This window comes from Erpetoichthys calabaricus, chromosome 5 (assembly GCF_900747795.2).
Source record: "Erpetoichthys calabaricus chromosome 5, fErpCal1.3, whole genome shotgun sequence".
NCBI lineage: Eukaryota > Metazoa > Chordata > Cladistia > Polypteriformes > Polypteridae > Erpetoichthys > Erpetoichthys calabaricus.
The window spans coordinates 158,003,103-158,027,932 of NC_041398.2; the positions used below are offsets into that span (position 1 = coordinate 158,003,103).

Here is a 24,830-nt window from a genome sequence, read left to right on the forward strand (position 1 = left end):
GGTCACGGGGGTCTGCTGGAGCCAATCCCAGCCAACACAGGGCACAAGGCAGGAACCAGTCCCGGGCAGGGTGCCAACCCACCGCAGGACACACACAAACACACCCACACACCAAGCACACACCAGGGCCAATTTAGAATCGCCAATCCACCTAAACTGCATGTCTTTGGACTGTGGGAGGAAAACGGAGCGCCCGGAGGAAACCCACGCAGACAACATGCAAACTCCACGCAGGGAGGACCCGGGAAGCGAACCCAGGTCCCCAGATCTTCCAACTGCTAGGCAGCAGCGCTACTCACTGCTCCACCGTGCTGCCCACTGAACTTGATCCAGAGATTAAAACTTGTACAGTTAACTTGACAAGTACAGAAGACCACTGAACCTGTAAATAAACTCATAACCTACTGCTCAGAATGGCCACACTTAAAGAAGGCAGTGCATGGTTTCTCAAGTTTAAAGAAACATTACTGCATTTAAAATATGAAAGACAGGCATTTCAGCTTCAAGTATTTGTCGCAGACAACCAGGACTATTACCTGGCTGGGACACGATTATTGTGGAAAGAATGGGGGAGAGAGCGATTTCAGAGCATTGCCCCCCCGGGGTTGCTAGGTGGCAGCCCCCCTGGGTTGCAACGGTGCCTCAGACTCCATCTGCAGTCCATGGGAGTTGGAGTTTCGAGTATCCCTGTTGGGTTCCATGGGCACCACTAGGGAGTGCTTCAGGAATGGCTGTCCCCTTTGGTTGAGCACTTCCAACACCTGGAAGTGTTGCCAGGAGACCATCATCGGACACCAGGACCACTTCTGGGTGCCCTATAAAACGAGCCAGCTGCTGTTACTCCGGGAGCTAGAGTTGGGTGGAAGAGGACGAAGCTTGACAGAGGAGGAGTGGAGGTGAAGAAGAGAGGGAGAGAGGAAAGAGAAAGAAGAGAAAGTACTGTGTTTCTTGTGCTTGGTGCTTTGTACTGTGCTGCTGTGGGGAGCAAGGGAAAAGCGCTTCCCCATGTGAATAACAAATGTGTGCTGTGCTGAAACTTGGAGACATTTTTAAAAAGTTTTTTGTGAATGTTTAAATTCATATTTGTGTTTGCTTAATCTAAATAGAGTTTAAGTTAGATAATGGCATGGTTCTTTTACTGCCTGTAATCTAACATGTGATATGACTCTCTTAGTTATTTCTGTAATAAGAGAATGTTATATTTCATTTAACAATTCAGTCTCTCAGCTGGAAACACTGACTGTTTGATTAGGTTACAAATTGAAAAATGGCATACAGTTCGCTAAACGTTATATAATTATATGAAGTTAAGCTCTGACCTACTGTATGTCTTGTAAGTACATGATAGGAACTTAAAGAAATGTAACAAAATACCTAAACCTTAAACATCTAATACAATAATTTTCATTTTATTTCTATTACCAAATTTTCATTTTATTTTTTATTTAAATTTTTTTTTGCTTTGAAATTTACTAAAACTTGAATCATGATACAGTACTTGGACTTTGGAGTTATTTGAATACGTGTTACACTATTGCCTGAATTATTCTGTGACTTAACTGAAGCTGCAGAAATTTGAAATCTTTGGACAAACACTGCTACAATAACAAACACTAAAATGGAAAGACTAAGGGAGACAAAGTTTTGGAAACTTTGGACATACACAGCTACAATTACAAACTCTGAGAATTTAGAACTGAAGCCTGAGATGGAAAGACTAAGACAGACAGATTGAATGTGGGTAAAGCCCCATAATGGGCATGCTTATTTAACAATGAATACTTGCACTTTATGCTTGCTGGGATAGGCCCCAGCTTCCCTGTGAGCCTGCATAGGATAAATTGAGTTTAGAAAATGGGTGAGTAGATGGATGGATGGATGGATGGATGGATGGATGGATGGATGGATGGATGGATGGATGGGTGATCCACAGCTCTACTTTCAGATGAATCACCTTCATGCTGTTATGCAAACAAAAGACAGCTTTCAAAGTAGAACTAGCCACAGGTATTGTTTTGCTGTTTTTTTCATTCTTCTAGGATCCTGATCACCTTCCACTGTGCAATGCCATTGCTCTTTCTGTGATCCTCCCATACCCTCTGCAAGGCTGTATTCATCCAAAGCCCTGGGAGTCTCTGACTGCTGTCTTGAACTTTTCCAGGCTTGTATGGTGTAAAGTAAATGTTTCAAGGGTTTGTGGAATGCAGAGCTCAGCATAAATGTGACATTTGATTAACAATCACTGATTTACCCCACACCCACAGCTTATCTCCAGGGTAATATGATGGCTGCTCCAATAGAGTCTGCACCAATGATTACCCATGTTTTGAAACCATGATATAGCTGGCGATCCACATACAGTATGTGTGCTCATCCCCACTTGTGGCAATGATCTTCAAAAATCTTCATGTGTGTGCTGATTTGCATAAAGGCAACTTGCTTTGCAAACTCCCTATTTGGCTTGGTAGGGAAATGTATTACCTCATGCACTGCAGGGATGTTTGAAGTTTGGTGCAAATTAAGAGAAATGCTTGGTTTTTACATACACAAATCATGGCTTTTGCAATGCTGCATGTTACATGTAACACTTGACAGAGCACAGCTTCTCTGGAGAGACAGAGTGATCACTTAACATAGAAAATTTGGGATGAATATTATTCTGTCTCTATCAGATCTATATCTTTTTACAAGTTCATTGTTGTCCAGCATTTCCAAAACATACTGCCTTTCCCACGACTATATGCCATTCTCTGCCTGAGTGCCATCTTCTGGCAACTCCTAGCGAGTTAAGATGGCTCACAAGCTCCCTAAATCCTGGTTAAGTTAGTAGTATTTTCCTAAATTAGGAACATTGATAAATTGTTTTTACTCCTACTCTAAAGACTACACCAAAATTTGCATAACCCTGAAATTTTTGAGCCAGTTAGGACTGTTTACCTTCTCTTAAGACACTTGATAAATATGGACGCTTGATTGTTTATTCCATTCTACCCTGGATATTAGCTTAGACTTTGGCAAGGCTGTAGGACACATTTGTAAATTGCAGCCTTTCCATAGGTTTTCAATCAAATACAGGATTTGTCTAGGACTCTTAGGAATTTTCATATTTTTGTGTTGCATATATATATGATTACAGTTATTTGCAAGTATCAAATTTCTGCTTGAATCTGGCATCATTCGTTCTTTGCTATGTTCTGACAAGTAACCCAGTACATGCTGCTGAAAAGCATTACCATTACATGAAGCAGCCAAAACTATGCTCAATGGCAGGCAATATGTTATACATTCACAGTGCTCACTTCCCTTCAGACACAAAACTTTGAACTTTTTCAATTTTTTTAAAATAGAGCTAAAAATCTTTTGCCTTGTGATCATACATATGCCTTTTCATAAACTCATGTGAGATTTTCCTTAGGACTGAATAATGCCTGCAAAAACTACAGCAAAGTATACATTTGTGAAATTCTGGAGAGATCTGTTTCCTTTAGTCAGGTTTTCCTATATCAACAATCAAATTATACAGTTCATTTAGAGCAGTTATTGTTTTTTGGTCAGTCTATACAAAACAATTACTTTTATGACAGAGGACAAGTAACCAGTAAAAATGACTGGGGTTAATTACTACATTATCAAAAGCATATTATTATTTTAAAGGTCTACTTAAAAAACATCAGTCATTGGGGTACACAATTGCATTGCCAAAAAGCAGCAGACCAACTTTGAGTCATTCTATGCTTCACTTGTTAAAAACAAATAAATGAAAAACACACATAAGTCACCAAACTAAAAACAAAGTCCTCACCAGTACTGTCACAACACGTAGAACAACTCCACGCATATTATTCTCCAGTTTCCTGTCTGTAAGGGTGCCATTCAGTCCGGAGATTGGTGTCCAGCTTCCTAACTGTAAAAGATGTGCACATATTGCATGAATATGTAAAATTAACAAATAATCAGACATTAACATTGCACACACTTAACAATAAGATTTCCAGAGATATCATTTTACTGTTATCTGGAAAAATGATTAATACAATGCAAGCTTGTATAATCTGTTTACATCATAATTATAGCTTCACTCTACTTATTGATCAGATTTGTTTATAATTTACAAACCTTAACATGAAATAACTGCTTATTACACCCTTTCATATTAACCAAATGTATTTTCAAATTACAAACTTTAACTTGTATTCATATATAGAATTTATTTGTTAAAAAACAATAATGATAAAAAGACAAACTAAGATTAATGAAATATTTTAATCTTGAAACACTCAAATTATGTTAAAATTGTTTGAAATAATCATGTATTAATAACTGGAAACAATCATGATAATATGTTAAACAAAAAGAAAAAGAAAAGCAACATCCAGGTACTCCTGTGTCGCTGAGTGTTTGTCGTTCACATTTGAAAAGCATTTATGTTAGGATACTTGCAAAAGCAAAGATTTTGACTAAATAAAACATTGAATCATTAATTCCTGTCCAAGGTTAGTACTGCATGCTTTATATATCTGAAGAGAAGTTTGACTCATAACACAGTCACTGTCTGTGTGGAGTTTCTACAGTCTCCTCATGTCAGATAATATATTATGGCATTATTTAGTTTCCAAAAAAGTGTTTAACGTGGAACCTCATGGAAGACTAATCATCAGGCTACAAGTGACAGGAAAATACAATGTGGTATGTAGATGGGTACATAATTGGCTGAAGTATAGAAATCAATGAGTTGTGGTATAATGATTGTTGTCTGATTTAGTTAATGTCAAAAGTCAAATCCCAAAAAAAAACTCGCAGGAGTTGCTGAGTTTTTTTAAATAGATAAAAAAATAACAATAAAGGTTGTTAAATCTACGTACACATCTTATGAACTGAAGTGTGGAAGAAAATACTTTAAAATCAACAAAAATCTTACAATTGGACCTCGTTAAAGCACTGATTTTGGGGAAACATGTTAAATTCATTTTATAGATAGCAAATGTATATTTTACATATCAGAATTTAACTTATCATGCATCATAGGTCATTTTAATTGCAAAGCCAATAGTACATTAGAGATGACAGGGTGATCATGTGCAAATACTCAAACAACAGTCAAGCTCAAAAATTGATAAAGTGATACATCCTCTAAAAATAAAAAAATAAATAAAAATGTATAGAATATAACCTGATATTTCACTATATAACCTAACCCACCCATGGGACAGAAGATTCAATTCACTGGATTGCAGCATAAGATGCCTAATTCTGCTGTAAAGTTTTGGACTCACTGAAAATATCCTCATGGCAGATGAAGAGGATTGTGGTTGCAGAAAATATTTATGAATTATAGCCCTTCCTAAAAACTTGGAAAAATACTATACACTTTTCCAGCATTAACTGGCACCAATTTGGAGACTGCAAGAGCCCACAGAGTCAATTTGAAATAATCAGAATCTTGCAAGCCCTGCATTGTCATCGCCAGATTTTTAAAATATATTAATAGAAAATGTGTGTTAGCTGAAACTCATAAGATGACACAGATTGTCCACAAGGGAGCTTGCATTAAGTTCCCCCCTAATTATTTTGTGTTAACTTCCCAGAAAATGGCAATAGACATTGTTCTGTGATTACTCATCCTTTACTCAGCTTCTCCGAATCTTATCTTTCTTGTCTCTCATTGGTTATTCTGTCATCCAAAAGACACAAAACAAGCCATCAATGAATTCAGTGTTCAAGGCTGGCTTTCCATCTCATGATTTGTCATCTGTGCTCTATTATTTGTGTATAGTGCTCTTCACTGAGTGCTGGCACAGAGCACCATGAACAATACTCAATTAAAATACAAGTGCATATTATACTAATTACTAAATTCATAACTGGTACACATATAAATGAAGATTTGTTTAAATGCACAAAGAACAGGGTAGAACTGATTAAACATAAATGGAAACCAACAATATCTGTCCATTAATTAACTGATGAACTATGGCCAGTTGACAAACATGGAGATTAAAGCTATACCAGAAAAAGTCAAAAATAAACTTAGAAGCAGCAATAAGAGTTCTTGTACTGTGCCTTCCAATTTAAACACCCTATTTTCCTTTTGTCTAAACGTATAATGGTCTGCAGGATGTTTAGTATTGCACTTCTTTGTAGGGATATCACAATACCAGAATATTTCTTTTTGATACCAATACCAGTGAAATTTTATACATTATACAAAGTTATTGTCTGTTTTTTACCTGCATTATTATCAATCTTTAATTTAATATTGTTTATTGTATCAGTATGCTGTGAATTTCCCATTGGGATTAATAAAGTATCTATCTATCTATCTATCTATCTATCTATCTATCTATCTATCTATCTATCTATCTATCTATCTATCTATCTATCTATCTATCTATCTATCTATCTATCTATCTATCTATCTATCTATCTATCTATCTATCTACTTATTCGTTACCACAGCAAAAAGGCAGTTCAACAGCTTTTATAAAAGTACTTTCCTTATTCAAGTGAACAATGTTGTGCCTTTTTCTGCAATTTAATTGAAAATATATAATAAATACTAACAGTAACAACAGCTTAAAATACTTGTGCATCCATGAAGTAGTTAACCAACTATAATTTAAGTGAACTAGTTTTGGCATTCATAAATATCAAAAGAAAATGTAGGGCTTGAATTTAATGTGCACATGTACACATTCTAATTTTATTCTCTGACATTCTCTCTCGAGTAAAAGAAAAATACTGATTAAAATTAATACTAAAACTAAATATTCTCACATTTATTATAACAGTGCTGTTGAAGCAGTGAATGCCAAAATAATATTTTCATTTAAAAAGCTCTTTAAAGCTGTGTATATATCAAAATTCTTCTAAAATCTGGTTCGCCAGGGAATCATTTCATTAGGTTTGTACTATTTGTTATTGCAAGATTTATATTTACATCATTAGCTGGTTAAAAAAACTTACTAAAGATTAAAATTTAACTGATGAGTCAGATTAATTCAAATTTCAAATGTCAACAAACCCTGGTGCTCCTTTTCTACATTTGTCCAAATTTCAAGGCTTCCTGTGTGAAAATAATCTTGTTAATTTTAACAATAATCCTTTATTATGAAACTCTTGTAAGAGACACTTTGTAGTACTGTTTTCAAAATACCTTAAATGAGTGATCATGACTTTGATTGTGCTTAACCTGTGTACAAATCCTGAATTAGAAAATTAACTGGACTCACACTATCTGTAGTCAATTCATTTTAACCATTCAAACACATGACATGTGCTTTTGCTATATCACATTTTAGAGTTAATACTGATGAACATTACTTTGCCATCAAAAATCAAATGAATGACACAAATTTAGCATTTGTATGTTCATATTTTAGTAGTGAATTATGCTGTTTTGCATATCCTGCCAACTGTGTGGCATAGCTGGGAGATGTGTTTTGTGATTTAAAGAACTGAAACATTAAATTAAATTTATTTTGGTATTAAGTAGTACTAGGGTGTTGTACCGTGTTAGCCATTATGAATGTAGAGAAAAGTCAAGCAAAATGACACCTTTTATTGGCTAACTAGAAAGATTACAATATGCAAGCTTTCGAGGCAACTCAGGCCCCTTCTTCAGGCAAGATGTAATAATAAGATGTAATGTAATAATTGATTATTACATCTTGCCTGAAGAAGGGGCCTGAGTTGCCTCGAAAGCTTGCATATTGTAATCTTTCTAGTTAGCCAATAAAAGGTGTCATTTTGCTTGGCTTTTGGTATTAACAAATAGATCAGCTCATTTCATCGTCGGTGTATCATTATGTCTACAAGCCGAATAGCCACCTATTTCTGAGCTAACTTCATAATGAGAAAAAGTGTCAGTAACAAAAGCTTGTATGAGTGTGTGGTTTGGCTTTTTTTTTCTAATAATTATAATTCCTGTAGTCACAAACTGAAATTCTCCTGTCTTGAACACAAAGCATTTCCTGACATGACACTGCTGTTTTTCCATTTTGACATGTGTTGATGCAGTGTTTTATTACCATCACTGTGTAATTTTTATGTAGTTTTGACATTTTTCTCATTTATTATTGTGCCTTCCAAAATAATTTGTTAATAATTGTGGTATAGCGGGTCCGTGGCTACAACAAAATATGGCCAGGTTTTAAATCCATAAAGCCGTGTCAGTCTCCGTAGGCTAGATTGCACCACCGTGGGGGGTTAATGAGGTAATTGGGGTGAGTCGCACCTGCACGTTCTTAATTGCTTCATTGGCTTCCTGTGGGGTGTGATTAAGGCGCTGCGCCCATGGAGACGTGTGAATATATACAGGCTGGCACAAAGAAAGAGAAGGGAAAGATATAAATGAAATAGTGGAACGAACGGGACAGATGATGGCGGTTAATAGATGGTGAAGGGAAGTCAGAGAGAGACGATCGGGCCACCTGTTTGGAGCAGGCAGCTCGAGCTGGGACTCTGGAAGGAAGCGCGGGCTGAGGCGCTCTAGGGGCTGGTTTGCCCCACTGACTAAGCGTGTAGAGTGGGACGAGCGAGACATAAGACCTCCCAGTGGATCCGAAGAGTGACTATGTGAGCACGAAAGAAGACTGGAGGTGTGCCGACCTGGGACGGTCTGGCTGCACAGTGTGGAGTTCGTGCTACAGAGGCTCCACCGGCAACGCTTGTGATGGGTGAGCCGGGGAGACAGAAGATGGTGGGCTGCGATCGGGTAAAGAGAGACTGCATTCTCTCTATTCTAGACTCTATTTTAACAGATTTATTTCTTATGGATTTTATCTCCACGTTTACTGATATTTATGGATTTGTTTATAACACTGCATAATGGACACTTTTGGTTTTACTTTTGTTTTGGATTTTTTTTTTTTTTTTTAATAGAAGCACCTGAGCATTTTACACCATCCCCAGGCGTCCATGAGATTAGTCCTCATTTGTCAGCTCATCTCGGTCATAACTATCGACAGTGTTGATTCAGCAGACTCCCATTTGGGAAAAGGGAGTCTGTGGGGGACCAGCTTCACCACAATAATAAGTTCAGGCCCGGCCAGGACTTGGATGTGAGACCAACCAGGGAAAGCTGGGGTTACTGCTGGAAGAAGTGTTGGCGAGGCCAGCAGGGAGCACTTAACACTAGAATTACTAGAGCCAACTAAAAAAAACTCCTAATTCTGGCCAGCCTTAAATCCCTTTGCACCTCTCCATCAGAGTCTTGTCTTCTAAATTTGCTGATAAGCCCAAGCAGCCTGCTATATCATCACAACCTCAGAATAGGCAAGACGTTCTCCCAGTTCCTGCCTTGATTATCTGGGAGTGAGCTACCCAGAATTCTAAGGGGAAATAATTTGATTCATGTTTTGTGTCTACAACAATCTATGTAAACACATTGTTAAAACAAGTTTTTCATGTTTTAGCAATAAATAACAAAATGTAGACATGAACTGTATAATGTGTGAAGGCTGATGCCCAAATATCAAAACCAGCTCCCCGACAAATTTACCGTTTTGAGTAGTGAGCTGCTATTGTTAAAATTACACAATAAAAACATACATTTGATTTGTGTCCGCTGGTTTAATTTTATAGTACTTGTAAAAGAGCTTTTTTTTTTTTTCTCATTTATTCTCTCAGTCACAATTACCATACATATTACCAACCCCCCAGGGATCTGACGCGGTTAGTTTTTATTTGAAACTGGGAATAACTGTAGATGTTAGTGGTGTTTTGAGACAATGGAACTGGAAATTCTCTGATCTGGAGGGATAAAAGTTAACACACAAATGCTGGTGAATCTGTCTTATTCCTATCTCATTGTCACTTGATTTTTTTTTTTTTTTTTTTTTTTTTTTTTTTTACTCCGTGTTATTGAGTGTTCCTACTCACACTGAATTAGTATGCACCTTATGGTCCATGATGTTAAAGCCGCACTGACAAAAAAACAGACATAGGTATATGTGATATTTGGAATAACTAATTTTATGACTTGTATAGTACATTTCGGAAAACATTGTGGCACTGATACAACATTATTCATTTGCACACCTTCTTGCACTTGTAATCGGTGAGTGCGTTTTTTTTTTGTTTTTTTTTTTAATCTTGCCAGTGTCCAATACAGTACTAATACAGTGGGTTTTTTTTTTTGTTTTTTTTTTAAAAAGCTAGTACTATTTCATTTTTTGCAATTGTTATCTGACCTTATACTGGATTATTGCCTCTTGTTTGTTCTTTACCCCTTAGCAAATATAATCACTGCTTTTAATTTTATATTAAATTTTCTGTAGATTACCATTTCAGTCATGGCAAATTTTACCTTTTTACCACTTGTCATTTACTTGTTAAACAATTTGCAAAGTATACTTCTTAAAATGAGTCAATGTGGTGGGGTGACAATTGGACTGCTCTGGCTGCTGCTGACATTGACACCTGCTGCTATAAATGCAAGTTTTTCCTCCATTAACTTCTTTAAAAGTTGTTTTAGCACTTTCTACTTGCACTAGTCTTTTTTTTTAGTTTATCTTGTCAATGACTGGAAGTGAGCGGGAACTGTCGGTTCTTTGGGTACTTTGGAGAGTTTTTCATTGAAACTTTTCCTCTTTGGGGGGTGGGGGGAGTTGCATATTGATTGAATTTGACCTTATTAAGAAAATAATTATCACAAAAATATGAATGTTTTTCATAACAAAGAAAAACTCTGATTTTAATATTTGTCGATTTATAGAACAAAAAATCAGAGACTGATTTTATTAACATTTAAAGTTCTGTTTCTCATACTTTCCACATCAGACTCAACTGTCTGTGTCACAAATGTTCACTTTATAATTTTGTATTTATGTTAAAGGATGCATGCTTTCACTTTATTTTTCATTGTAAGATTAGAAAAATGTTTAATGATTTAACAAAGGAGACTTGGGGACTATTTACAAATGGTGAATTTAAATTAGCAAATGTTGAATTTATCAAGGAACATTTATTCTGTTATATCTGTTTCAAGGTGTCATTCAGGCGTTTAAGTTTAAAGCCATGCAAATCTACCTTCAGTAAATATTTTTATCAATATGTCTTCAGCAGGTAATAAGCTGAAATAAAAATTAATCAGTATTTGAGAAGGTTCACACTGAAGGTAGTGAGGAGTGAGAGCACATCAATCTTCACACTTGCATTATTTCAGTGTTTTTATATTTTTAAATAGCTAGGTTATTATCACACAAATGTACAAACTAATTAATATATGAAGACAATTTTATCATGAAGAACTGTAGTCACAGAGCTCTGAAAGAAAAAAATCAAGATTTTGCAATAGCACGCAAGTGTGGTGGATGTTATAAATGAAGGCTTATATAGCACTGAGGAAGATTTACAATGAATTTATAAAGAATGTTTAGCATTGCACATCACACAGTGCATTACAATATAGTATAGAATTTAAAGAAAGTTAAAATACAACATCATTAAATAGGTGGCACATATCTGGGTCACTCCAGCCCTACAGGAAGACGTGGCTTCATTGGATGTATTTTGTGAATCTCCCCCAGGTGGTGTTCCTTTGGCCAACAGGCAACACTGTGTCCTAGTGACCAGGGGCCTCATGCATAAGGCTATGCATAGAATTCACACTAAAATGGACAAAAGTGGAAATGTGCGTATGCACAAAAAAATCCAGATGCATAAATCTGTGCATACACCAACTTCCACATTCTTCTGCTCCATAAATCCTGTTCAGCGTGAAAAGTAACGCATGTGCACAAACCTGCTGCCACTCCCCAACTCCTCCCAGAATTACGCCGCTTTGAATATGCAAATCAATATAAATAGCCCTTAAGCTCAGCATTCTGAGAAAAGGGAATGGCAAAAGCACGGAGGAAAAATAGAAAAATTTCAGCAAATACCAAGTGGAGGCAAGGAAAAATGTACTATATGTTAGTTTAAACAGTGGTATAAACGACAAAAGGAACTTGAGTGACATTGTGAACTTGAGCTTTCGAGTTTCTCCGACACTAAGTCGCACAGTGCCCGAAATAAAAAAGTTGTCAGATATCAAAGTAGCCATGAAAAGGCGAGTCGTAGCCCACCATATGAGTGCCATATGAAAGCATATTAGGGTACAGAGAAAAGAAAAAAAAATGGGGGGCAAAAAAGCTAGAAATTTCCACTTTAATCTCAAAATTTCCACTTTAATCAAGTAGTTTATTTTGTCATTAAAGTAGAACATCATAAACTTTAACTTAAAATTGTTTATTTTACTAGTTTCTCAAATACCATCATAACTAAAATAGCACGTTAAATGCTTTGTTTTGTATCTTTGCTTCTTAAATGGGCTTTCTCTTCCTCTGACAGGACACAGAATCCATTACATTCATGATATTACAGCTTTTTGAATAATTTAAATACTGAGATGTATACTTTATCATTTTCATGATGATAGGAGTTAAAATATGTTATTAAACACGGTGGCGCAGTGATAGTGACAAGCTGGTGCCCCGTCCCCAGATTGTTCCTTCCTCACGCAAGATGCTTGCTGCTCCATGCGTGACCTTCGATGAAATAATTTATTGCAGCAGTACTGTCTCTTTCAAACATACTAACCCTCAATTCCTTTCCTTCCTTTTCTTTCTTCAAGTACCCAATTGCTACACAATCAGCTATGTATTAGACGTTAAGCAATCTGTAAGCTTAGAATGCAGATTCTTAAACTTTTAAGGAACATTGAAATATCTTCATAGTACATGTTTAATTATTCTATCCATCTATCCTTCCAGTGTCGTGCCAGCCCCAGCAAAACTACAGCATGAGGCAGGAACAATCCCTGGTAGTGCTGCGACACTGTGTCCTCACATGTTTAATTACTAACAATATAGATTATTTAAATAACATTTTATCTGTATAATATAATAAACATATTTTGCTGCATTTCATCTTAAAATGATATCCTCATCATATGTAAATACGTGCTAAAGTGGCTCAGGTTGTGCAATATTATAACTGTATCTCATTAGACTTATAAGTACAAACAGTTCTACAAGGAGCACTTGATGGACTGATTGATTGCGTTTATAGTTCTTGGAATGAAACTGTTTCTGAACTGAGAGGTCCGTACGGGAAAGGCTCTGAAACGTTTGTCGTATGGGAAAAGTTCAAATAGACAGCACGGCTGAGGCAGTGTGTGCTTGATGCTGTATACCGATAATTGTTTCCAATCAGCTGCTGTAGAGCTGTGATTCCACACTCAGATACAGTGATATAAATACTCAGAGTGGTGCAGTGAGAGTAATATGGAAAAAGATGATGCGCTGTGGCAACCCCTATCGGGAGCAGCTGAAAGAAGAAGAAAAAAGTTAGAGTAACAACGCTAAAGCAGCTATGGTCTTTGGAATAGCTTGACCATTCCGTAGACCATTATTTTGTTACAGGTTGTTACAGGTTAATTACAATCGGATGCCTTAAACTAATAAACAATATGCGGTTATTTTCAGTGTATTCAGGAAACCACACTGGAACAAAAGCACTGCTTTGATGCTGGGTGCCGCCAGTTTGCAAAACCGAGTGGAGAACTTGTGTACGCCAAGGATTGAGTTGGTGTGAAAATGTGTGTGGCTTTATGGCAAGTTTAGTTTTTATACATTATGATGTGAGCGTGGAAATGGGCATGTGCAACATTTTTTTGCGTATGCACAGTTTATACAAGAGGTCCCAGGTGACCCATATGGACAGTACAGACTTAACTTCTGACTACATGTAAATGACAATGGTCCAGCGTGCACTTGCATTATGATGGGGCATATTGATGCCAGTGGCATGGCATGCACCCTCTTGAGGATGGGAGCCTGCAGATCCAAAAAGGCACTTCAACAGTCATCCACAAAGCCAGTCACATGAATATATATTTAATTTGAAAACAGAAAAAGAATTTGTATATTTTTAGGTTAATCAAAACATTGAAAAGTTGCTTGTGATGTTATAGACAACAGATCAGTTGATGGATGGGTGTGGTAATTCTTGAAATCTTCAAAATTTTAGCAAGTAGACAGTGAAGAGTTACAATATAAGAAAAAGGAAATACCCAAGTGCTGCTGAAAGCAAGCAACTGACACAACAAGCCTTTGCCAAACTATACCAAAAATAAGATCTATGCTTAAATCATCTGTGAAGGATGCAATAGACAAAATGCTACCACCAAATGTTATAACCAGGGATATATTGTACATAAGGTGAGTCGAGCATTGTGGTAAAGTCGACAGAAGAGTCTCCTTCTCCTTGTCCTCCTTGCCCACCTCTTCACACAGTAGATGACCATGAACCTATAATTAAAGATATGCAGAGCAACCTGACAGCTGCCAGTAGAAATAACAATATTCAGAATAAGTAAAGAATAACATTGGGTTCTCAAAATGTTTCATAAAATAATGCCATTGCAGTTTTCCCAGGAATTGCAATAAACTGGCCAAGAACCGCATGGATCTCATTTAATTGGAGTTGTGAAAAAACATTTGTTTGAATATTTTCTGACTTCAGCAGCACTTATCAGGAACAGATGACTAAAAAAAGTGTCAAATACAGGAAATTTGGAAATTATTTCTTGGAATCCCATTAATACATGTCTTTCTCTGTGTTTAGGATTTTTTTTTTTTACTTTGCTGCAGTATTTTTATGATTAATAGTTAGGATCAAATTTGAAGTATCCTGATTTGGTCTGTTTAATTACTGTAATTATTACAGTATTTTTTGTTGTTTCATGTCATTATTCCTTTTCACGATTGCCATCATGTTGTTACCACTGCCTACAACCTTGTCTTTGATACTTGAAACCACAAAAAGGTTACAATCGCACTACAGGTCATATTTTTTTCACTCATTTTTGACACACTCATATTTCATCTGTCACTTCTTCTATCCAAATTTAAACAATTAAGTTTTCTCTGAAGATCTGCCTTTGCTACACACCAGTCAAGGTTAAGACTGAAGAGATTAGAAGGCTTAATGTATGGCTCATATCTTGGTGTAGAGCAGAAAGATATAGGTTTATGGGGTGCTGTGACCTGTTCCGCTGCAATGGATTACGATTGAACTGGAGGAACACCAATGTGTTGGAGAGGTGTATGAGTAGGTTAGTCAAAGATTGTTTTAACTAGGTTATTGAGGGGCAGGGAGTTTAGGACAGGACAGGCCAGGCCACTCACTTGTTTTATTTTTGATACTTTCCGCTTTAAGGCAAGCTATTTTTAATATGATACTCATTTTACTTTCCCATTTAAATGTTAGGTTAGCATTTACATTACTATGCATTTTTATTTTGAAGCTATTGTTTGTTCCTCCATGAACAGTTCTAAACCTGGCCTATCCTAAACTCCTTAGAACCACTCCACCCCCTACCTCCCCCGCCCAATCAATCCAATGGTGTAATGGTGAAAACAATCCTAGACAAACCTACTTATACACCTCTCCAACACATTGGTGCCCCTTTGGTTCAGATGTAACCTGTCCTTCTTTTTCAAAAGGAGTCCCACTACCCATAAACTTATATCCTTCTACCCTACACCAAGATTCAAGCCACACGTTAAGCCTTCTAATCTCCTCAATCATAGGTGGACTGGCATGTGGCACAGGTAGAACTTCAGAGAAGACTTCTTTGTCAGTTCTGGTCCACTGCCTGGCACCTAACTCTTTAAATTTTGATCACGGAACTGACAGTACTGGAACCATCCCTTCTCTGGCCAGGAGTCTACCAACCCTTCGAGGGTATTATTTACTTTCTTGAAGATCAATAGTAAAATCAGACGTTTGTCTAGCTATTTCAAATAAAAAAAAATAAAGAACTTTTTTCCAAAAACGTAATGCAAGTATAATATCTCTCTATTATAAAAAGAAATCCTGTCCTGGAAAGCAAATGCAAGGCTACGATACGTGATAATCTCGGAAGACATTTTAAAGACCCGCGAGACCAAGGAGACTTGCCATGGTGCATCTCGTGGGGACCGTAAACATGAGACTTGGTGCCAAGAGATTGTCCCAGGGCCATAGCAAAAAGGACAGCAGCTGTACAGGCTTTAAAAAGATCGAAGGGCAGCGCGACAGCAGCTACTACCCCCCCCCCCCCCCCCAAATGCGAGCAGCGATATACACCCTGTAAGAAAGAATTCAACCAGGTATTGCTTTTACAACCAGGTATTGCTTTTACAACGTCACATGAGACCAGGCAGTGAGCCATCATTTAAAACAAGTCAACAGACCTCTAAGCTAGCAGTTGTTGGATTGCTTTTGGCAGACAAGCATCATGTGCTCCCAGCTCTTAAAACAACATGCGACAGGCAGAAGAGGCAGCTAGCAAGCAGCAAAAAGACAGCAAATGATCCAAAGGCATATCTTTAGCGTTCGTTCAGCCGCAACACCCTTCACAACACGAGCAGCATTATACGTCTGGCAAGAAAGAGATGTAACCACACGTGGGCAAGAAATAAAGAAACAAGTATTGTTTTTACAAAAGTTTTTAAAGTAAAAGTGAAAATAATGCATATGTAACAATTCCCAAAAAAATAACAATACATTTAAATTGTAGATTGCCTGCCTAATGTAAAGTCATCCCTGATGAATGGGGACGTGGGAATGAGGGGTCCTTTCATCGGATTAGCGCTATTTCAGATGTGGAAAGGCAAAATGGGGGAGACAGCTTGATGAATGAGGTCTCCAGGGCTTAAAACAAATCCAAATCATATTATGTGATATCATCTAATGTGAAATTCTACTCCATACTTCTAGAATTTTTATTTTTATACAGTATTGAGGATTTATTCTGTTCTATGTATTGTATTGACCCCCTTCTTTTTGACACCCACTGCACGCCCAACCTACCTGGAAAGGGGTCTCTCTTTGAACTGCCTTTCCCAAGGTTTCTTCCATTTTTTTCCCTACAAGGGTTTTTTTTTTTTTTGGGAGTTTTTTCTGGTCTTCTTAGAGGGTCAAGGTTGGGGGGCTGTCAAGAAGGTAGGGCCTGCTAAAGCCCATTACGGCACTTCATGTGATTTTGGGCTATACAAAAAATAAATTGTATTGTATATCAGGTAAACCAAACATGGGGCTTGGTGAGCGAAGCGAGCAGGGGGCGGAGCCCCCTAGTTCCATAAAATGTTCAAAAGAATGGTACAGTATATAGATAAAATGTTTAACTGGTGTACTTCCAGATTGTATTTCTCCACTTTAAGCCTAACTGTAATTGCCTTCACTGCACTATTGGCACATAGGATTCTTCCAGTTGAGCAAGATAAGTCTAACTCTCCTATTTTAAGTCCGTGGATAACTGATGTTATATACTATTTGAAATTGGAAAAATCAAATTCTCACTTAGAGGATCTGTACAAAACTTTTTCAAAACCTGGCAGGAACTAAAACATTTTAGAATAAGCATTTCAATTGAGGAAGCAGATTCTCTCCCCTCTTTTTTCCTTTTTTTTTTTAAATTTTTAAATTATTTATTAATTTATCTAATTATTTTTACTACAGTACCAAGCCTTAAAGATCTCTTGTCTGATGTTTTGTGGAGTTGCATGTTGTTCTTCCAGGTTCAAATGGAGGACTCTGCTTGCAATGAAATGCACTCTCTATGTCTTTTACTTCATGGTGCTTTACCTGTAATAGCTGATGCTACCTTCCTCAGCTTGCTGTCAGTCTCTTTGTGTACTCTGCAACTTCTGGCACAAAGTTTTAAGCTATGAAGATCCCTTCTTGAAGTATTTTTGTGTTCTCAGACAGGGCTCAATTACAGGCACACAACCTGGCTTGGCAGAGGGGATCTTAGAGCTAGTTCAGAGTGTCCAGCTCCAATGCTCTGTAGAAAGTAGCTTCTAGGCCAATTAAAGCTCACAAGGTTTTTTGTCTGCAGAGAGTGAGTGGCTTCTTACTCCAAACAGAGCAACTCATTAGTTTTCAGCTCCTCAAAGTGAATGGATCATCAGCTTTCAGTTTCCCCAAAGAGAATGGATTGTCAGCTTTTAGTTTATCAAGGAGACAGAAGATATAAATGCAGGTAGTTTTGAAAAACGGTGCAACTTCTGGTAATTGAATCAAAGTCACATCCAATTACAGATCAGTAGCTGCTTATTGGTGTCTCATTTTGTCTATCGCATCCAGGCAGAGCTTAATTTGAGGTTACATGCCTAAAATAAATGTCCATCTGGGCGTCTTTTTGTCTGAAGGAGTCTCTACAGAAGTATTGGCTCAAGGTTGATTTACACCTTTGTTATTAGATGAAGTACAGAGCTGACCAAAGTGTTGGCAGAGCTTCACATCAGCCATTTACTTTAGGGTTAAGTCAGGAATGCAGGTGGTGCTGTTTTAACAAGCCTCACGTTCCACTAAAAACCTAACAATATGGGCAATGCCCAGTTTGTCCTATAAAACCCAAAAACTTACTGAGCCTCATTTAACTGGTGCTATTATCACAAAAAATGCTGCTACAGAATTAACACTTTCTGTTCCAAAATTTCTTGCAAAGCTCTTAGGGACTCTTTTTATGAGAGTGATCATAGATATTAAATTACTTAAAAGCAGTACACTTGGAAATGAAGAAGACAAAGGGGGCAAGCAGAAGCATGGTCTGGAAAACAGACTTTCTGTCATGTCAAACTTTTTTCATTCCATTCTGCATGAAAATATGATTTTTTTTCTCTGCCACGACTGCAAAGTATATTGGGTAGGTAACACATAAAAATATCATTTCTGAGTGAAGTATTCCTTTAACAATCTGCAGCAAGTTGCATCTCATTATACATTCTTACATTTTTTTACTCTTACAGTATTGTTATAGAAAAAACGTTAAGGTTAGAAAAAGGCGAATCTCTAAGAAAGTAATGACAAGGGAACATTATGAAGAAAGCATCCAGAGGATACCCCTTCATAACACTGCAAGCAAGGAAGGGAAACTAGAAAATCTAATAAATGTCAAGTTAATTAAGCATGGGTTTTACTTTATTTTAGAAGACTAAAATTGGCCCTCAACTTAAAATATCCAGATCAAGACGGTAAAAGTGTCTTAAATGGACAAATATGGAGTTTGGTGATGTTGCTGGGCTTAATGAAGATTTTGATTTTAAAAAAATGTTGCCATTAAATGCCAATTTATTATTTTTTTTATTTACTTTAAGTTAATTTGTCCTGGGGCTGACTCACTGCAGCAGGAATCTTTGTTTGAATCCTTGTCTGCTCACAGTCTGTGTTTAACTTGCACATTATCTTATTTTCTAAGTGGATTTACTCCGAGTACTCCAATACTTTCCAATATCCAAAAGGCATGCTGTATGTGAGTGACTGAGTCTATGTGTCAACGCCCTGTAATAGGTAAGTATCCTATGCAGGATAGGTTCCTATAGTAGTTATAATTCTTCTGGCATAGCCTCTAGCACATTGGGACTATGTAATTGAATTAAATAATGTGGTAGGGATAAACTGGCTTGCACATTAACTTTCCTCTACAGTAACAAGTAAATATGGATGAAACACAACATCCATCAAAAATTTTACAGCACACAGGATAAGAGCTTACATATACTGAAATATATGCTAACATTCTGTACTACTGTTTCATGCTGATTTTGACAATTCAAATAAAAACTGTTTGATAATATTGCAATAAAAGGCAAGTAGTCCATTGGGTATCCTGTATTAACTGGGAGTTCAGTTGTATTAATTACATCTGTGACTGTAAATTGAACTTTTAGAATGTAAAACTATTTTTACCATGGCAGTAAATGAAAGTTCATGATTAGGACAATAGACTCAAGTCTATTAATAGAGACAAAATGGGCAGTTAAGATAATAATAATAATAATAATTAGAGGAAACAACAGTTGGGTATTTGAATAATATGGATCCTTGCAGTTGGGTTTAAAATCAAAACCCAAGAAATTTGTTAGAAATTTGTTACCTGTGTTTTACTCAATCACCCTCTAAACAGGAAAAAAAAAAATATTCTAGTCATTACTTAAATAAACAACTATTCATTGAGTAAGGTTAACTAACATTCAACACTTCATTCAGAAATTGGCTAAGCTAACTGAGGTTACATTTACAATTCTCTTAATCTAGAAAAGGACAAGCAACAAATTCCAAAATTCATCTGCCCTCTTTTCTTGCAAAGCACATTTGTCGGATTTGTTTCACATGTAAATTATACAGTATCTCTTCTGAGATTGAGTGTGCTGCCAAACATGTTTCTGCTGTTAAAGAATGCAGATTATCTATACATCAATAATCACACTGTATCCTGCTTTGATGTAATAAAGGAATGTAGGATAACAAAGATTTTATCGTTTACACAAAATACATATAGGCAGTGTAAAAGAAAGCAAACTAAGAAGTGGGGGACTAGAAAAAGACAAACTCCCTGATTCCATTTGTTTTATCTATTCTATTTATCAAAATAACTGTTAGTAAAAGAAATCAAAATTGCACATGCAGTTTAATGCTGAATGCTAAAAACCTTAATTAGAAGATGAAAAGATTCAAAAAAATGTTCATATTTTACATATAGTTGGAGTTGTCAAGTTAGCAATGAATGTCTTGTATGACTCATGGCTCTCATTATGCCAATTGTGACTCTGTGACAGAAAATGCTAAAGTACTTTTAGAAATATGGTTTGCTATTATGATTTCAATAGGCTTAGCCAGGAGTTCTCTTTCTTTTCACTTTAATTGAGTGAAAAGATAAAAGACCATGGCCTTCACTACAGCAATAAAGAGCTATTGTAAATATGATTAAAGTGAAGGTCCCTTTTTCTGTTATATATAAATGTGTTTTCTTGTTGCAGTTATAGGTACTCATTTACATTTGGCACAGAGAGAATGACAAAAGAAATAGAAATGCTTTAATTCACTAAGATGTTGCCGCGTTTATTTTTGTAATTGCTGGAAAGATATTTGAACGTGCACTCTAAATTTTTCCATGAATGATCGTGTAGGACAGACAGAAAATAAACAGTACCAACATGAAACATTTAATGAGGCTGTTAGAGATTTATATTCCTGAAACTCATTCCCATTCAAAATCATGTACAATTATGCAAATGCCTCAGTGACATAAATCTCAGCAATTTTAATAAAATAAATCATGCAGAAAATAGCACTTGGTGATCATGATTTAAAGGGAAACAGGTTGGATGGGAGAAATGTACTGCAATATTCATCCCAGTAGGGATGTCCTTATATGACTGGTATACTATGCCTACAGCTTTTTGGCCCCAAATTAGTTTAAAAAGAACTACTGTAAACAGTGTTCTGCTGCTATACTAAAGGTTCATGCAGAGGTTGCAGGGAAATTAAGTGCTTGCGAGAGTCTTCATGGAAATGAAGATAAACTAGAAGAGCTTCCTGCCAGATTGGTGTTGCATCAAAGTACTCTTGGGACTAAACTTTTTAGGACCTACACCTCTCAGTCTAATGAGCTTGGAGTTGTGACCAAAGCAGAGGCAAAGGATTTCCTGGTAAGGAAGAGGAGGAGGAAAATGAAGGTGTAAAATTTGATTTTTCTAAGAGGTAGAAGGAAGCATTCTTTCTGATTTTCAGGTAGCTGACACTGGATAAGCACAGATAGGCTAAGTTGGGTTAGGTTTTGTTGTTATTTTTCTGTTTCACACAGTGCATATTCCTTCACCTTCACCCTTCCTTTTGTATATTTTGTCCTATTTAATAAAATACCTTTTCTAACCCTTATTAACGGTGCTATTGTTTTTTTTTCTGGATATGATGTCTGCTCCAGAGTGCCTTCATCTGGTCACCGTGAGGAATTACATCTTTCAAACATTGCACAGGAAACCCCCATTGGAAGGATTACAGGATGGACTAGAAAGGATGCTCAGGTAGGGATGAGTCTTGTTTTATTTTTCTTTGTATTTCAGTTTTTCCTTTGTGTACACTTGATCAGCACATGCTCCCAACCTCTTATCTGTATTAATTTTGAAGCAATGGTTGCATCTGCTATTATTTGTTTGACTGAGCAACATTCCATTGAGATGTTACATGTTTCAAAAATAAAATGTATTTAAAAAAATTAAAGATGCTCAGGGTACACAAGATGACTACCTCGTCACACTCAGTTCTTCCCAAACACAACATGGGCCCAAAGTTGGAGCACTGTACAACAATGAATAGAGTCAGGTAATGTTTGAGTCTTAACTTTTGGGATTCCATTGCATACATGACAAAGTATAAGAATAATTTCCAGTATCCCTTTGACTTCAAACACACATTGAAATGTGAAACATTTGAATTCAAGTCATTGGTACCATAATGTTAGCCCCTCTTGCATCCACACAGAGAGCTGAAGTGTTCCTTGTAATTTTTCTTATTCTTAAATACATTTTTATTTGCTGGTTGTCATTCTTTTTTAGTCTATTGCTAAATTAATTTCTGAGAGATACAAGTTTTTACATAAAAGAGCTTATCACTTTTTTATGGCTGAATAGGAACATGAGTCACTAACACTGCACCCCTGAACAGAGTTGGACAAGCTGCAATGACTCCCAGGTTGAAAGTACATGTTTCATATTACATTCATCTATCCATTCATGGTTTCTGGATTTTTACAGAAATCACAGAATAAATAATGGATTTCACCAGAATTGTGCCCCTATCTCTCACTTATCCAAATATTCACTTTTATCTACTAAGCAAACACACTGATTATGAGTTTAAATACTATAAGGCATACTTTTCGCAGGCTGTTCTCAAGTTTTTCACAAGTTCTCAAAGCCTGATTCTGCAAACACTTGTAAGAAGGGCAGTATCCAGGTGAGAAGCACACAACAGAGCAATATTGTGAATCCAGCTCCCTGTGTTCAACTCAAGTACTTGGTCGCTGTTTAGATAAAGCTGGGAAACTTTTTTTTCTCTTTCCATATTGTTTTTTCTACAAAGATGTGCATGTTACTTTAACTGGTTACAATAAATTGGTTTAGTAAAAAAGTGTGGGTGTGTGTATAAGGATGCACTGTGACATGTAAGTTGCTTTCTGCCTTGTGCCTGATGCTGCCAGTATAGTCCCTGGTTCCCTTTGTGATTTAGCACTGAATTAAGGAGTTTGACAATGTTATTTTTATGAGTTAATAATAATTAATTTATATAGCGCTTTTCTCAGTACTCAAAGCGCTATCCACACAGGGAGGAACCAGGAAGAGAACCCACAATCTTCCACAGTCTCCTTACTGCAAAGCAGCAGCACTACCACTGCGCCACCTATGAGGATGTTGATTGGATTAACGGATAAGGGGCCTCATGTACAAACGACGCTCACTTCAAGATGCATAAAAACTAAACTTGGAGTAAAGCCCCACACATTTTCATGGCAGCTTCATACTGTATGTGCACAAGTTTCTGCCCGTTTCAGGCGGCACAAAGCAGTGCTACTGTTTCTGTGTCGTTTCCATTCTTTATCATATTTGCAAATACACTGAAATTAATTGCAAATCGTTTACAAATTTAATTCACTTGATTATAATCACTCGGTAACAATATAATGGTGCACGGAATGGCCAAACTATTCCAACTACCATAGCTGCTTTAGCGTTGTTAGAAGACTTCGCAAATGGAAGAATTAGAAGAGAGCACACATTTATACATGACCACTACTGCCTTCTGAGCCGATCTCAATTTCCAAGAGCTATCCTGTTGGAGCTCTGTGCCGAACTGGAGCCGGTTTTACAATGGCAGCCTTTGAGGAATTATATTCTACCTGCTCCTTGCAAATTCTGTCCACTCTCAGGTTTTTAGCCACAGAAGCTTTTCAACATGAACTTGCTGACCGAATATTTCACAAACACCACTGAGTCATGCCATGCCAACTGTATAGGATGGTATTATCCTCTTGTCATCCAGATACAGTTAGGTCCATAAATATTTGGACAGACAACTTTTTTCTAATTTTGTTTCTGTACATTACCACAATGAATTGTAAATGAAACAACTCGGATGCAGTTGAAGTGCAGACTTTCAGCTTTAATTCAGTGGGGTTAACAAAACAATTGCATAAAAATGTGAGGCAACTAAAGCATTTTTTTTAACACAATCCCTTCATTTCAGGGGCTCAAAAGTAATTGGACAAATTAAATAACTGGAAATAAAATGTTCATTTCTAATACTTGGTTGAAAACCCTTTGCTGGCAATGACAGCCTGAAGTCTTGAACTCATGGACATCACCAGATGCTGGGTTTCCTCCTTTTTAATGCTCTGCCAGGCCTTTACTGCAGAGGCTTTCAGTTGCTGTTTGTTTGTGGGCCTTTCTGTCTGAAGTTTAGTCTTCAACAAGTGAAATGCATGCTCAATTGGGTTAAGATCAGGTGACTGACTTGGCCATTCAAGAATTTTCCACTTCTTTGCTTTAATAAACTCCTGGGTTGCTTTGGCTGTATGTTTTGGGTCATTGGGCGGCGTTTCATGATACAGATGGACAATCAATTAGACTGCATTTAGCTGGATTTGAGCCACTGGCAGCCATGCACGCCCAAGCCATCACACTACCCCCCATTGGGATTAATAAAGTATCTATCTATCTATCTATCTATCTATCTATCTATCTATCTATCTATCTATCTATCTATCTATCTATCTATCTATCTATCTATCTATCTATCTATCTATCTATCTACCTCCACCGTGTTTTACAGACGATGCGGTATGCTTTGGATAATGAGCTGTTCCACGCCTTCTCCATACTTTTTTCTTGCCATCGTTCTGGTAGAGGTTGATCTTGGTTTCATCTGTCCAAAGAATGTTTTTCCAGAACTGTGCTGGCTTTTTTAGATGTTCTTTAGCAAAGTCCAATCTAGCCTTTCTATTCTTGAGGCTTATGAGCGGC

The 24,830-nt window shown here is 36.8% G+C and overlaps 1 protein-coding gene across 2 annotated transcripts in view; it reads right to left on the minus strand.

Moving 5' to 3' along the window:
* Positions 1-24,830, minus strand: part of grid2 (glutamate receptor, ionotropic, delta 2) — a 2,355,570-nt gene that overhangs the window by 366,151 nt on the left and 1,964,589 nt on the right. For both annotated transcript variants that reach the window (XM_028802162.2, XM_051927734.1), the window contains exon 9: positions 3,803-3,904. In XM_028802162.2, coding sequence (XP_028657995.1) covers positions 3,803-3,904 — 102 coding nt within the window. The remainder of the gene's footprint in view (positions 1-3,802; positions 3,905-24,830) is intronic.